The sequence below is a fragment of the Acomys russatus genome, chromosome 1 (genome assembly GCF_903995435.1).
Source record: "Acomys russatus chromosome 1, mAcoRus1.1, whole genome shotgun sequence".
NCBI classification, from domain to species: Eukaryota; Metazoa; Chordata; class Mammalia; order Rodentia; family Muridae; genus Acomys; species Acomys russatus.
In genome coordinates, this window is record NC_067137.1 from 121,374,657 (window position 1) to 121,390,787 (window position 16,131).

The 16,131-nt window shown below is 39.5% G+C and overlaps 1 protein-coding gene and 1 gene segment (V, D, J or C); both read right to left on the reverse strand.

The window, feature by feature from the left end:
- Nucleotides 1-863, reverse strand: part of LOC127195443 (disintegrin and metalloproteinase domain-containing protein 21-like) — a 31,642-nt gene extending 30,779 nt beyond the window's left edge. The window contains exons 1-2 of the mRNA XM_051152855.1: nt 821-863; nt 637-744 (exon numbers count right to left, since the gene is read on the reverse strand). Coding sequence (XP_051008812.1) covers nt 637-744; nt 821-863 — 151 coding nt within the window. The remainder of the gene's footprint in view (nt 1-636; nt 745-820) is intronic.
- The window catches only part of LOC127194936 (Ig gamma-1 chain C region secreted form-like), a 220,430-nt gene extending 216,439 nt beyond the window's left edge, over nt 1-3,991 (reverse strand). The window contains 2 exon segments of the C gene segment in view: nt 3,555-3,863; nt 3,946-3,991. Of these exon segments, the coding sequence occupies nt 3,555-3,863; nt 3,946-3,991 (355 nt within the window).
- Nucleotides 3,992-16,131: the final 12,140 nt, after the last annotated feature.

Below are 16,131 nucleotides of genomic sequence, written 5' to 3' on the forward strand. Positions count from 1 at the left end.
AAAAATTTTGTTCGAAAATGTAATATTTGTGGATTTTAAAGTAAAAAGGCATGTTATACTTAATTCAAAGGGGTCAAAGAAACTCCATCAAAAGTTTCAGTCTCGTGGAATCCAGAGATATTTTGTAACTATGCCTTATCAAAGTTTTTCCCTTTGTTTGGATTTATTAAGAAAGAAATTTGATAATAGAGGCAGTCAATTGTGAAGAGTGTCAAGGTGCACTGGGGACAAATTCAATGATCATCACTTTATGCAACTGCTATAGTCTTGAAAAGTTTACAAGGTCATATGGTAATGTGAGGAGAAGGAAAACAAATGGACACAGAGCAATTATTTCTGAGCAAGTTTCCAGGCCTAATCTTCACTGTCATTTCAGTCCCAGGCAGTTTCCTGCTCCTCCATGGTTTCTGACACATCAGGATGTGGTTGCAACCTGTGTCTCTCGCACAGTAGATAGACCTGCAGTGTCCCAGATGCCAGGCTGGCTGAGCTCTATGTAGGCTGTGCTGGAGGATTTGTCTGCAGTCAGTGGGGCCTTGCCCTGGAACTTCTGATTGTAGACAGTATCACATCTTCAGGATCAATCACCCAATCCACTCCAGTCCCTGGCCTGGCTCTGTTTCACCCAGCTCATACCATAATCAATAAAGGTATATCCAGAAGCCTTGCAGGACAACTTCACTGAGGCCCCAGGCCTCACCAGCTCAGCCCCAGACTGCTGCAGCTGGACCTGGGAGTGGACTCCTGTGGAGAGAAAGGCACAGTGGATGGCATTGTCATCTCAGTCCCACTTAAATATTTGAATTGGGGAACCCCTTACCAGTAGATGCTGCAACCAGGAAAAGAATCAAGCTCCATCCCATGGTGAGGGCCACAGTGTTTAGTGACTGTGGAGAAAGCACTGATCACATGTTTTTATGGTGTGAGGACATCCCTGTATGTAACAATCATAGACCTACAAAATTTGCATATTCATGACCAATGTACATCTTAAATAAGGAATAGATTTACCTGCAGAAGGAAACAGTACAGAACACATAGATTAGGCAGCTGATGCTGAGGTTCAAGTGCTAATCCTCTCTGAGGAAATGCATCCCATATCACTTTCCTGAGCCCTGTGCAGGTGCTGTGGATGTAAAAATCAACTCCTATCCTCTCAGTATATTTCTGGCCTGGTGCAGTTGCTTCACTCTGGAACAAAGTTATCTGATTTATTTATAGAAAGAGGTTGTGATAGTGACAGTGACTTGAAATCTCCAAACCTGCTAAGCTATGAGAATTTACAGCATCTTTCATATTCATACAATGTACACAGGCCTTTAGAGTAGGTTGTATACAAAAACTGATCAAAATGACCCAAAAGGAACATACATCAGAAATATTAGAACATCAGCAGCAGTGTCTGCAATAACTAAATTATGGAAATAAAATACATGTCTGTCATGAGATGAATGCATAAGGATTATACACTTATATATGCACATAACAATGTATACAATGAACTGTGACAGTTGATGCTGCATCAGTGTTCTGTAAATGCTTGAGAACGTAGGGCATGTTACTGACACTCGGAGGGAAAGAAAGAAATATGGGCCAAAGGTATGTACATACAGTGAAGTGAGAAATGAGTTCTATGATATTATTTAATAATACTTTTGACCAAATTATAAGAATCATACTTCTGTGGCAATGATTTCTACTATAAGTATATCTTATAATCCAAGAAAGAGGAACTTCTGTAGGAAGACAAAGCCAGAATTAACAACACACCCTCAGGTTATGCCAGAATTAAGATGATTAGATGAGTGTTTGTTTGACCACAGTTTGGCGATTTGCATTTCCAGACCATATTCATATTATTATGATTCCCAGTTATTCCATAAAAAGTTCTTTGCTCTCGTAATCCAGAGATATTTTTATCATGTACTGCTGGGAGCATTCACATGCTGTATTGGGCAAAAGCAAACACATGAACTTCCTGGAGACAGCCCACTGCTTCTTGCAGTGTGTCCCTGGCTGAGGCAGGATCACTTATTGTTGCTATACTGCCTTTCCATACTTATTCCATATATCTGGCATGGTATAGAATCTTACTGCCTAAAGGATAATCATATCCCCAATAGTTGCTACTCTCTGTGTTGGGTATATTTTCTACAGATATTTTATAATTTCTGATAATGGCTTCTAATTGATTCAAATAAGATTAAATCCTCCTACAATACAGTGAAAACTCTTAGGAGCTCTATGAACCTCCATGTTTATTACACCAGGAAGGAAAACAAGATTGAAATAGCTGAATAATCAAGGAAATACATTCATTTTAGGTTTAGTCCAAGGATATGGCCCAGGTTTATACAGTGATAAATGATAATATGAATATAGAAACAAAGAATAAGTGGTTATCTACACATGACAAGAGAGACACCTGTGTCCTACAAAACCCTGACATGAAAATATACATAAGGTACATGTGAATTTAGAAAAAGATAAAACTTCTACTTTGAACTTGTAATGAGCATACAGTAAAACTACTGCCTTAAACTTGTGATAAACAAAGTATCTTGTTAGATAGTAGGATCAATAGTCCTAATGTAACTCCTTTTTTATGTAAAGATTCTATCTATTTTGAATGAGATAATTTTTCCATACATAGACAGCCTTTGTATCCAATCATATAAACCCAAGAGAGAATTAGACAGAATTAGTTGAAGCCAACTTCTTCATCCAAAAATGTGTCTGTCTGTTTATATGTCTGGCTCTCAGTATATATTTTCTTTAACATATATATATATATACTCTCTATGTTTATGTATATGTACATGAATGGTGTCCTTGTGAGCTCTCATGTTTTTTCTATTGATTGTATGTGTGCATGTGTGTGTGTGAGGTTCACAAAAATCTGCTTCCTTTGTCTGCCCAGGTGTAAATAGCAAGGTCACAGGCCTGGAACTTTCAAAGTTAAAGTGTAAATAGCAAAGATACCAGCCTACAAGATTAAGAGTTAAAGTATATAGAAAAATACGAGCCACCAGCTGACCAATCAGCAGTGCTGCAACCTACCTCAGTTTAACCTGTGTACTGGACTTGCTCCATAGCAACCAGGCTAGAGAGACTTGAGGAAGATAAGTTTCATCACAACTAGGAAATCACCTGGACTGCTTCAGAGCCTCTAGCAGAAATGTGGGCCACTGCTACAACCGGCTTTGGTTTGCCCTGTGAGCTGGAGCTGGTGTGTATTTATGCATCATCATGGTTTTCACTTTTTATTGTTTTCTTAAGTAAGAAATATGTTTATAGAAGTTGTCACTGGTGAAGATGTTGAAAGGTCTAGTATACTGTAGGAGCAACCTAAAGCAGCATCACTTTATTCATAGATGTCCTTTTACAAAATTGACAAAAACACTATAAGACTGTGAAACGGAAGCAGAAAAATGAATGCTCAAAATGATAATTTCCGAGCAATTCTCTAGGCTAATGTCCTCTGTCTTCTCAGGCCTGGGGCTGCTTCCTGCACCTCCAGAGTTTCTGACACTCTCAGGATGTGGTTGCAGCACTGTGTCTTGCACAGTAATAGACAGCAGAGTCCTCAGATGTCAGGCTGCTGAGCTCCATGTAGGCTGTGCTAGATTATGTATCTGCAGTCAGTGTGGCCTTTCCCTTGAACTTCTGATTGTAACTAGTACCACCACTTGAAGGATTATTCCATCCAATCCATTCCGTGCCTTGTCCAGGACTCTGCTTCACCCAGTGCATATAGTAGTCAGTGAAGGTGTAGCCAGAAGCCTTGCAGAACAACTTCACTGAGGACCCAGGTCTCCTCAGCTCAGCCCCAGACTGCTGCAGCTGAACCTGGGAGTGGACACCTATGGAGAGAAAGGGAGAGTGGATGTTACTGTTAACTCAGTCCTTGTCTCCTCTTCAGATTTGGACTGGTGAGCCTTTTACCTGTAGTCACAGAAAATATGAAGAGGATGATCCAGCTCCATTCCATCCTTAGGATAGCGTGTTCACTGAATGTGGAGACAACACTGACCAGAGGTTGCCTTGGGAGTGTGGAATCCTTGTATTTACCACCATAGACTCAAGTAATTTGCATATTCATGACATGGTCCTTCTTAGATAAACCCATATTCCAGCAAAGAAAGAAGGAGGTACAAACACCTGGGTCAGGCAGCAGGATGCTGAGGTTCAAGTCCTAATCCTCTGAGGAAATGCATTCCATACTCTCTGCCTTTTTTTAGATATATACATTTAACATTTGTGTGAGAAGGTGAAACCACCGATTCTTCTGTGAGTGAGTACACTACCAATAATTCTCAGCATTTTGACCCATGATTAATGTCTCCATCACTCACTACACACTGCACACTTAGATCTGAGGGATGCGCTAATCGATGTTATAAACATAAATATTTGTGAAGCAGTTAGACACCATGATAATGAATACTCTGGTCTACTAGGGACTGTGTCATCTATAACCATGAAGTGTTGATCATGTTTACCTAGGTCAAACTCTTTCCTAAGGTTCAGGCCAAAAGGACAATTTGAAAGAAGTCGGTTGCTATGTAACAAGCAGGCACTAATGGGTACATCATACCTGAAGGCTGATGTAGACTGTGAGGCCTGGGACTGCATGAGATCACTGATGTCTTTACTCTTCCTTCAAGTTACACAGCACCTTCCTGCATAGGAAACCTGGCCAAAAGGGAGGATTTATAGCAGGTAGTTTTTTTCTGTGTCCTACAAGCAAAGTCCTTATCTAACAGCTGAAAGGCAGATGAAAGGAATTTTCATATACTAATTTGACCTCAGTCATATGATGATAAGCAAGAATACAAATAATGACATGGATGTCATGAAAGGCTGATCCTCTCTCACCCTTGATGAGAGTGTAGACAGGTGTACTGACTATGGAATCAGTTTGGAGAATTCACCAAAGAATAATAAATAAAACTATCCTGTATCCCATCTATGTCCCTTCAGAGCACATAGTCAAACTACTGTACAACTTATTTTAGAGACACATGAACTTCCATATTTCTTCACAGCATGTTACACATGCTTTACTCACAGCAGCTAGAGAGTGGACTGATCCTAGATTTCAAACAAAGGACAAATCGATAAGGACACTGTAGGCTGTGTTGGACATTATGAGTGCATCCACTGTGAATCTGAAATTTCTCTACTGAGTTTGTTCTGCCAGTGTTTGGGTTATCCATCCAGTCAATTAAATCCCATGGACAGGCTTCTGACCCACACACCATCCATATACAGGAAGTAGGGAAGCTATGTGAGTGAAAATCTTGGCAGGTGGACTTTCATTAAGCTCCAGAACTCCTCAGTCCATACCAAGACTCCAGCAGCTTAACCTAGGAGTGACACCTATAGAAAGGATGCCATGATCTATTCTGTCTCTGGTTCCCCTTAGCCCTCCTCCTAGGAATGCACTTTCCTGTAGCTGCTGTCACCAAGTAGAGATGATCTAACTTCACACCAAGGCGAAGAACCTGTGTGCTCAGAACTGTGTAAAAGTGGGTACTAATGTGGTACTGTTGGCTGTAAGGACATGGCTGTATTTACAACTACAAACTAATTTATGAAATCAAGAGGAAATATATTTCTTAGATGAAGACATGAATTTTTTATAAGATAGAACTGACAGAGTTTTTCTGTTAGTCAGATGCATGGTGAGGTTCTGGTATCTCATAAAATGCATTCAAGCAACATCCTAGCACCCGTCCACTCAGAGCTCATCAATTGCACTTACAATCCATTCCCCACATCCATGTTCATATGTGGGAGCCACACGTCACGTTTTCAACAGACACCTGAAGCTCTTCAGTGTCAACCATATTTCTGATGATGACAAGATGCATTGACCATCCTACCCCATCCAGACACATAGAGCTCTTCCATCCCACTGAGAATCTAGTCACCATATCCATGTTCTTTAATGTGAACCACACTTCAAGTGTTCAAGAATGACATGAATCTCCCCATGGTCAACCACATTTGCAATGCTGAGAAGGTGCAATGACCATCCTGCTTCTGTCAGAAACTTACTCAGAGTTTTGGACGCTGCTGTCCACACAATCCAATGACCAACAGGACTATGAACACCTCTTATAGCAGCAAGAAACTCTGGGACACTTTCCCCCATGTTGCTTAGGATTCTGAGGCTCCAATAACATCTCCAGGGTTGTAGCATGGGAATGGTATGTGTCAACAACACATGATCTCTGAACATAATGTCGTTGGCAATGAAATCCACAGAAACTGCTGGAATACACTCAGTGAACAACTTCCTTATCTGCCTCAGCTGCTCCTTATTAGAAAATTGGTGGATCTACAGTGCCCCCTGCTGGTCCTGATAACTCATTTGTGTAACTTCTCACACAATGATAGCTTGCTTACTTCTCTTCTTTGCAATGTAGCTATTGATTTTGAGAAGATATTTCAACAATGGAAGGTGAGCTGTGCCTCAAACATTGTCTCCATGAACCACAGTCCTGTCTCTAGGGGCTGTTAGATCTTGCAATAGAAGTGACCACTGATGAAGTAGTGAGTTAACAGACTAAAAACTACCGATAGACAGAAGCTATAAGCTGTCTACAAGGTAGTTTTCCCACTGCTGAAGCTGTAATTGAGACAGAAACGTCAAAACACCACAAAGAGGAACAAATGTGGCACCTACAGATCAGTTCCAATCTACAGAAAATATTTGCCCATCTGAGAAGTAACTAGAATTTTAAAAAATTCTGAATGAGCTGTGTTTCACTCTGCTTGCTAATTCAGCATATGTATTACAGGTGGGCTGTATGGTGGTGTGTAATGACTTAGCAGTGGTGGTGTTTTCCTTTTTCCTTGTATCTTTAAATATAAGGAATGTTGAGTGGGTCCTGAGGCAATCCTCTTCCTTCTGAATCTAGCTGCCCCAAGCTCAGTATTCTCTTACTCATGGAAGGTCATGAATGATGATTTTCAGAGTCTTGGATATATTTGCTAAGGCTTTGAGAATGGCAGCTCTGGTGCTGAATTCCCCTCTAAAAGCTCCAGTGTGTTAGTGTAGTCATGACCAATGTATATGACAAATTTGTTTGTGTGTGTGTTTGTGTGTATGTGTGTGTGTGGAAATGTGTGTGTCCCTGCAAGTGAACACATGCAGAAAATCATTTGAGAGAATCCAACACACCTTCATGTTAAAAGTTTTAGATAGATCAGAGATACAAGGCATATGCCTAAGTACAATAAAGGCAATATACAGCAAGCTTAGAAACATCATCAAATTAATTGCTGAGAAACTTAAAGCAATTCCTCTAAAATCAGGGATAACACATGCTCCCTACTCTCACCATAAGTCTCCAATGTATTACTTGAAATCCTATCTACAGCAATAAGATAACTACATAAATCAAGTGGAAAGAACTGGGAAAATAAAAAATCAAAGAGTCTCTATTTACACATGATTGTAGATGTAAGTGACCACAAAAATTCTACCAGAGAACTTCTACACCTGATACACACCTTCAGGGACATGGCTGCATTCAAAATTAACCTTAAAAAATACAGTAGACCTCCTATACCCAAATCCCAAAGGGCTGAGAAAAAAAGAGAAACAGCAACCTTCACAGTAGAAACAAATAGTATAGAATACATTGGTGTTACTCTAACCAGTAAAGTAAAAGATCTGTATGAAAAGAATTTCAATTCTCTGAAGAAAGAAATTGAAGAAGAAATCAGAAGATGGAAAGTTCTCCCATGCTCATGGATTAATAAGATTAACATATAAAAATGGTAATCTCACCAAAAGCAATCTACAGATTCACTGTAATTCCCAACAAAACATCAACAAAATTATCTACAGATTTTAATTGAAAAGAACAATTTCCCACATTATATGTACAGAACAACAAAAAAAAAATCTGAGATTTGAGTTCTTTTTAAATCCTATGCAATAAGAGAACTTCTGCAGGTATCTCTATTCCTGATTTCAAGCTTGACTACAGAGCAATACTGGCATAGAAACAAATTAATGGCCCAGAAACAAACACACAATGGACGTTTGACTTTTAACAAAGAATCCAATTCCATAAAATGGGAGCAAAAGCATCTTCAACAAATGATACTTGTACTAACTGAATGTCTACATGCAGAAAATGCAAATAGTTCCATAATTATTGCCCTTCACAAAACCCAATTTCAACTGGATCAAACACCTCAACAGACCACAGGGAGCCTTGTGGAAGGGGTGGGGAGGACAGAAGGACCTGGAGGGGACAAGAACTCCACAAGAAGACCAACAAATTCAAATACCCTTGGCCCAGGGGGATTATAAAGACTTAAACAACAACCAATGGCCATGCTTTGACTGGATGTGGGCCCCCAACACACATGTAACAGATGGGCAGTTTAGACTTCATGTGGGTCCCCTAGTAAGGGAAGTAGAGGCTGATTGTGAAATGGATTCTATTGCCTCTTTCTCATCAGGAGCCCCTGGCATGGCTTCCTTTCCTAGCCTCAGTGTAAGAGAATGTGCTCAGTCCTGATGCTACTTCTTAAGCTGTGGTGGGTTGTGGGAACTCAAATTTTTTTGTTAATAACAGGGATATGGGGAGGAGGGAGGAAGGGAGGTATCATATAGAGATTAGGGACATGGAGACATCAGGAGGTAAAGGGAATAAATATAAAAGTTCTTAGCAAATATGAACAGAAATTGCTTTTAAATTAAATACATGAACTGAAAGAAAGACAAAGGGCTGAAGAGAGGGGAAGTTTAGCAATCTCATACTAGTGAATTCACATCTCACATGTTATCTCTAGAACAAAAAGAATAAAAACCCACCCACAAGGTATGTGCCTTGTATCCCTGATATCTCCAAGACTTATAACATGAACTTGGATTTTGTTAAATACTTTTTCATCATCTAACGAGATGATCATGTGAGTTTTTTTTTCTTAAAGTTTGTTCATATGTTAGATTACACTGATGGATTTCTGTATATTGAACCATCTCTGCATGCCTAGGGTGAAACCTACTTGGCCATGGTGCATATTTTTGACATGGTTTTGGATTTGGGTTGTGAATATTTTATTCAGTATTTTTGCATCAATATCATAAAATAAATTTGTCTGATTCTCTTTCTTTGTTGGGTCTTTGGGTGGATTAGGTATCAAGGTTACTGTGCTCTTAGAATGAGTTTTGTAATGTTCCTTCTGTTTCAATTTTCTGTAATAGTTTAAAGAGTATTTGCATTACCTCTTCTGTGAATATCTGGCAGAATACTGTACTGAATCCATCTGCTCCTGGGCCCTGGGCCTTTTGTTTGTTTGTTTGTTTGGGAGATTTTGATTAATGTTTTCATCTTCTTAGGGTATGTAAGATTATTTCATTTCTTTACTTGGATATGATTTAACTTTGGTAAGTGGAATATATCAAATAATTGTCCATTTCATTTAATTTTCAAATTTTGTGGCTTATAGGCTTTTGAAGACCTAATGAGTCTTTGGATTCCTTCCTGTCTGTTGCTTTCTTTCATGTTTTTCTTGATTTGGAAAGTGTTCATCTTCCTTTTTACTAATTTGGTGAAGGGTTTGTCTATCCTGTTGATTTTCTCAAAGAGCCACCTCTCTGAATTGCTCTCTGCATTTCTAATTTGTTGATATCCACCCAGAGTTTGATTATTTCTATCCATTTTCTCCTCTTGTGCATCTTTGATTCATTTCATTCTAGAGCTCTTAGGTGTACTCTTAGCTTGGTAGTTTGAGAACGCTCCATTTCTTTATAGAGGCACTTAGTGCTATGAACTGTTATTAGCACTGCTTATGTAAGTTTTGGTAGGTTATGTCTTCATTTCTATTGAATTTTAGGAAGTATTTAATTTCTTTATTTTACCCTGACACCGTAATCATTGAGTAGAGTTGTTCAGTTTCCACACATCTGTAGGCTCTTTGTTATTTCTGTTCTTGTTGAGGTCCACCTTTTTTGGTCAATGGTGGTTTGATAAGATATAAGAGATTATCTCAATTCTCTTCTACCTTTTGATGATTGCTTTGAGACTGATTATATGGTCAATTTTGGAGAAGGTTCAGTAAGATGCTGAGAAGAAGTTATATTCCTTTTGTTGGGTGATGGTTCTGTAGATATTGGTTAGGTCCTTTGATTCATGACATCGGTTAGTGTCATATTTTTCTGTTTAGTTTCTATTATGTTGACATGTCTTTGGCAATTTTGTGTTGTTGAAGTATCTCCCTAATAATGTGTAAGGATCAGTGTGTGGTTTAAGCTTTATTAATGTTTCATTTACAAATGTGAGTTCCTTTGCATTTGAGGCAAATATGTTCAAAATTGAGATGTCATCTTGGTGGATTTTCCTTTGATGATTATGAAGTGACCTTCCCCATCTCTTTTGATTAATTTTGGTCAAAAGTCTATTTTGTTCGTTATTAGATGGCTACCCAAGTTTGTTCCTTTGGTCCCTTTTCTTGGAAAGCCTTTTTCCAGCCCTATACTCTCAGATGATGACTACCTTGGTGGCTGAAGTGTGTTTCCTGTATGGTTTGCATTTGTGCATCCATGCTGCCTTGTCTTTGTCTAGCCTCAATAGAAGAAGATGTGCCTGGTCCTACTGCAACTTGATGTCCCAAGCCTGGTTGATATTCACAGAGGCCTCCCTTTCCCTGGAGAAGAGGAGGAGTGCTGGATGGGGAGGGAAAGGAGGGGAGAGGTAGCAACTGAGAAAACAAGTGGGAGGAGAGCTGTGACTGGGATTAATAAAAAATAACTTAATCAATATATTTTAATAAAAAGAAATGCTTCATTTGTTTTAGGCTTCTGAATCATCCCTCAGATGGGCTTAAAGTTTAGCGATCTCTCCCTTCATATTACCTCTCTTTCCTACCTTTCCCTCCACTCAGTCTGATGCTCCCATTGCAGGCCCCAACCCATCTACCCACAGTTACTTACTCATTTCCCATTCCTTGGGAGAAACTTCCTTCCTGCTAGCTGCTAACATCTGTGGACATATTGACTATATCCTGTCTATGGAAGACTAAAAGATAACATCCAGAGAGGAGTGTGTATGTACATATTTGTCTTTTTGATCCTGAATTATCATATTCTATGTGAATTTTTAGTTCCATCCATTTCTTGTGAATTTCATTATTTTATTTTTAAACATTGGAATAATATTCTGTTGTGTTAGTGTGCCCTATTTTACTTAATTGTTTTTTTGTTGATGAGTATCTAGGCTGTTTCTAACTTCTGACTATTGTCAATGGAGCAGAAATAAACGTGGTTCAACAAGTGTCCTTACTTAGATATAAAGTCCTTTGGTTGTATGGTGAACAGTGGTACAGTTGTATCCTGAGGTAGATATACTCCTAGATTCCTGAGAAACTGCCTCATATTTTTCTGTAATTGCACCCTGTAAGTCTATATGTTTTCCAGCATGAGCTGACATCATTTTATTGATATTGGGAGTTATGAATAGTATAAAATAAAAATCTCAAAGAAGTTTTGATATTCATCTCTATGATTATTCAGAATGTTTCTTCAAGTGTTTCTCAGTCATTTAGATTTTAGATTTTGAGATTTCACTATTTAGAAGCATATTTCATTTTTATTTGCATTGTTTCATTCACCTTCATTATTTAGTTCTTTATGCTTTTTAATTTTAGCTTACTACCAAATTTTAGTTTGCTTAAATAATTCCATTCTATAACCTGCTGCATTCTATGAATGATAGTGTACTTTTCCATAAAAAAGCTTGTCAATTTCACCAGGTCCTTTCATGAACTCTTACTTGTTGTACCTATTGCCTGTACTATTGCTCTTCTGTTCAGAAAGTCTTTTCTGGTGCCAGTAAATTAAAGACGATTCCTTTCTTTTGTAATAGTCAGTGTATCTGACCTTGCATTGAGGTCATTGAGCCATTTTAAATTGAGTTCTGTGCATAATGATAATTATGGGTTCATTTGCGTACATGTAGCCATCCTCTTTTAATGAGATAATTTCTTGAAGATGCTGTCTTTTTTTCTATTATATATGACTGATTTATTTATCAGAAATAAAATGCTCCGTAGGTGTATGCTTCCAAAAGCCATGCTGTTGAGGAAGCTTACTAGGCATGTGGGCTGTCTAGGATGTGATCCTTTATTCACAAGATCTGTACCATTATGCACCCCCACAACAGATTCCATCTGCTGACATGCTGTCAAGACCCATTGATTTAGCCAGGTAGTGGTGGCACATGCCTTTAGTTCCATCACTTGGGAGGCAGAGGCAGGTGGATCACTATGAGTTCAAAGCCAGCCTGGTCTACATAGTGAGTCCAGGACAGCCAAGGCTACACAGAGAAACCCTGTCTCGAAAAACCAAAAAAAAAAAAAAAATGACCCTTTTATTTGGAGAACTTCAGTAGGCATGAGAGATCCCTAGAAAGAATCCAGTATTTTGAAAGGTCTGTACCATGATGTGCACCAGAATTGCTTCCAACATCTGACTACTCTGTCAGTTGTGCACTGTTGCATCTCTCTAAAATCTGGGATTAGAGATGGACATGGTGGCATAAGCCTTAAGCCCCGCACCCAGTGAGGCAGGGGCAGATGAATCAATGTGAGCCTAAGGCCAGCTTGGTCTACAAAGTGAGTCCAGGACAGTCAAGTTTACACAGAGAAACCCTGCCTCAAAAAACCCTCTGTGACTATGAGGCAATTCCATTTTCTCAGACGTATAAGCATGGTGACCAACAATAAATGGCATTGTAACTGGGAAGCTTAACTTCAGGTGAAGTTAAGATGTCTAAATTCATCCATGTGTGTGTGAGTGGTTTATTCTCTCTCTCTCTCTCTCTCTCTCTCTCTCTCTCTCTCTCTCTCTCTCTCTCTCTCTCCCTCTCTCTCTCCTTAACTTTTTATTTCCATTTCCATATAGATTCACAAATAAGTTAGCAGACTCAGGACCTTATCATCAGCCTTTTAAGATTAACAGGCCTAAGTTTACATTAGCTTACTGGGGATCTCCACAAAGAGGCCTATCTAAGGATCAAAGAGCCTCCTTTTTTGACTGCCCTGCAGTTTCCTGCCAGAAGCCTCTTTTACATGCTCAGCCATAGGTAAATTGTGGTCACTATAAGTTCTCCTGGTTGGCCACAGTATATCCCATGCCTAGAAAAGAAACCCTGAGCTCCTTTTCCTCTTCCTTCAATCATGATCAATTGTCTTAGCCATCTGATCTGGCCACCCAAGAGATAAGCAAACTGGAAGGGCATCCACATCCAGCCCCAGAGACTGTACCCTAGACCTCTTCAGAGCCACAGCCAGGCATTAACAGTATGGAGTTATGCCTGCATCTTCAAGATGATTTCATTGATAAATATTTCTTTTTTTCCCCAATACCATGCTGTTTTCATTATTATAGCTGTGTACCACAATTTGAGATTAGGGATGGTAATACTTTCTATAGTTCCTCTATTAGAGAATACTTTCTTAACTACACTTGTGTTGTGATAAATAGCTGTCACTCAGGCTCACCTTACCCACCTAGCATCAGTATGATTTACCTGGTAAGAGCACAGGAAAGTTAATGGTTAGATCAGGACTTTATGTAGTTTTGACGCAATACTGTCTACTTGAGCTGCCAGGTAAAGGCATGATCTTAAAGGATGGGCATCATGTCTGCCCAATGCTGGTGAACAAACATTTATATCTCAGCTTTGTAAGATTTTTCCTCCAAAAGGCCTAGTCAGTATAGACATTGTTGGTTTTTGGGGGGAAACATTCTTTTACCTAAATTCTAGTATGCACAATTTAATTTCTATTATGAAAATCTATTACTAAATGCTCTATAACATCAATCTATTACTTTCAGTTTCTTCTACGTAAATATATGATAACTGACAGTGGTTTCTCTGTGATGACAAAACAAATAAAACAAACAGGCTAATGTCCTCTGTCTTCTCAGTTCCAGGGCAGCTTCCTGCTCCTCCAGGGTTTCTGACATACTCAGGATGTGGTTGCAGCACTGTGTATCTCGCACAGTAATAGACCGCAGAGTCCTCAGATGTCAGGCTGCTGAGCTCCATGTAGGCTGTGCTGGAGGATTTGTCTGCAGTTAGTGTGGCCTTGCCCTGGAACTTCTGATTGTAGCTAGTTTCACCATCTCCAGGATAAATGTATCCAATCCACTCCAGTCCCTGCCCAGGCTTCTGCTTCACCCAGCTCATATAGGAGGTGCTGAAACTATAGCCAGAAGCCTTGCAGGACAATTTTACTGAAGTACCAGGTCTCACAAGCTCAGCTCCAGACTGCTGCAGCTGGACCTGGAGAGAACACCTGTGAGGGAAGGCAGAAAGGATGTTATTGTCACCTCAGTCTCTCTCTCCTCTTCAGATTTGGAGCTGGTGAGCCCCTTACCTGTAGTTACTGACAGGAGGAAGAGGATGACCCAGCTCCATTCCATCCTTAGGTAAGGTGTGTTCTCTGAGTGTGGAGAGGGCACTGCTCAGATGTTGTGTTTATAGTGTGGACATCTTGTATTTACCACCTTAGACTCAAGTAATTTGCATATTCATTAGCATGATACTCTTTAGATAAGGCCCTATTCCAAGTGGGGAAGAAGGAGGTCCAAAATCCTGGGTCAGGCAGCAGGATTGCTGAGGTTAAAAATCATAATCCCCCAAGTAAATACATCCCATACACCTCTCTTCTTTCAGATATAAGAGATTACCATTTGGGTAAGAGAGTGACACCATCGACTCATCTGTGACTGAGTACTCTGCCAATCATTCTCAGCACTTTGTCCATCATGAATGTCTACATCCTCATTACCCACTGCACACTGAGGGCTGAGAGCAGCACTAATCTAATTGGTAGAAACATAAAAAATTATAAGGGAGCTTGACAACATGATCATTAGTAGTAAAACTCTGGTTGACTAGGGCATATTTCATCGCTAGCTGTCAACTTTTGACTAGGTTTAGCTGGGACAAACTCTTTCCTATGGTTCAGGCCAAAAATCCAATTATAAAGAAGTTGGTTGCTATATAACAACCAGGCACTAATGGGTACATCTTACCTGAAGGCTGATGTAGACAGCAAGGCCTGGTACTCCACGAGATCACTGATGTCTTTGCTCTTCCAAGTTACACAGCCTTTTCCTTCATTGGGAAACCTACCCAACAGGGAGAACTAATGATTGGGTAGGTTTTTCTGTGTCTTACAACCAATGTTCTTAGGTATCAGTTGAAAGGCAGATGAAAAGAAATTTAATGTTCAAATTTTTCCTCGGTCAGTTGATGATAAGCAAGAATACAAATGACAACATGGGTGTCATGAATAGTTAACCTCCTCTCACCATTGATAGGAGTTGTAGATAAGTGCACTGACTTGGAATCAGTTTGGAAAATTCACCAAAACTAATTAATAAAACTATGCTATGTCCCAGTTATATCCCTCCAAAGCACATAGTCAAATGACTCTACAGCTCATTATAGAGAAACATCAACATTCATGTTTAATCACAGCGTGTATTCATGCTTTATTCACAGCAGGTAGAGAATGGAATCATTATAGATTTCCAAGATGATGACAGTGTAGGTAATTTTTGATATTATGTGTGCATCCAGTGTGGATCTGTCCTGAAATTTCTCTACATAGTTTGGGAGTATCCATTCAATCAACTCAATCTCATGGCCATGCTTCTGCATCACCCAGAATCCAAATATAGGAAATGGGGAAGGTATCTGAGTCAAATCCTTGCAAGTATACTTTCATGAAGCTCCAAGACTCCTCAGTCCAGCCACAGACTGCTGGAGCTGAACCTAGGAGTGACATTTATAAAGAGAATGCCATGATCTCTTCAGGATCTGGTTCCCCTTAACCTTCCTCCTAGGAATGCATTTAGCTGCAGCTGTAGCCACCTGTTAGGGATTATCCAAATTCAAACCAAGGTCAGAACCTGTGTGCTCAGAGACTGTGGAAAAGTTGTACTAATGAGGTACTGTTGGTTGTGATGAAATCCTTCATATACAACCACAAACTAATTTATGCAATCATGAGAGCGGTTTCTTAGATGAAGACATGATCTTTTTTCATATAGAACTGGTAGAGTTTTTAGATGTTGGTCAGCAGCAT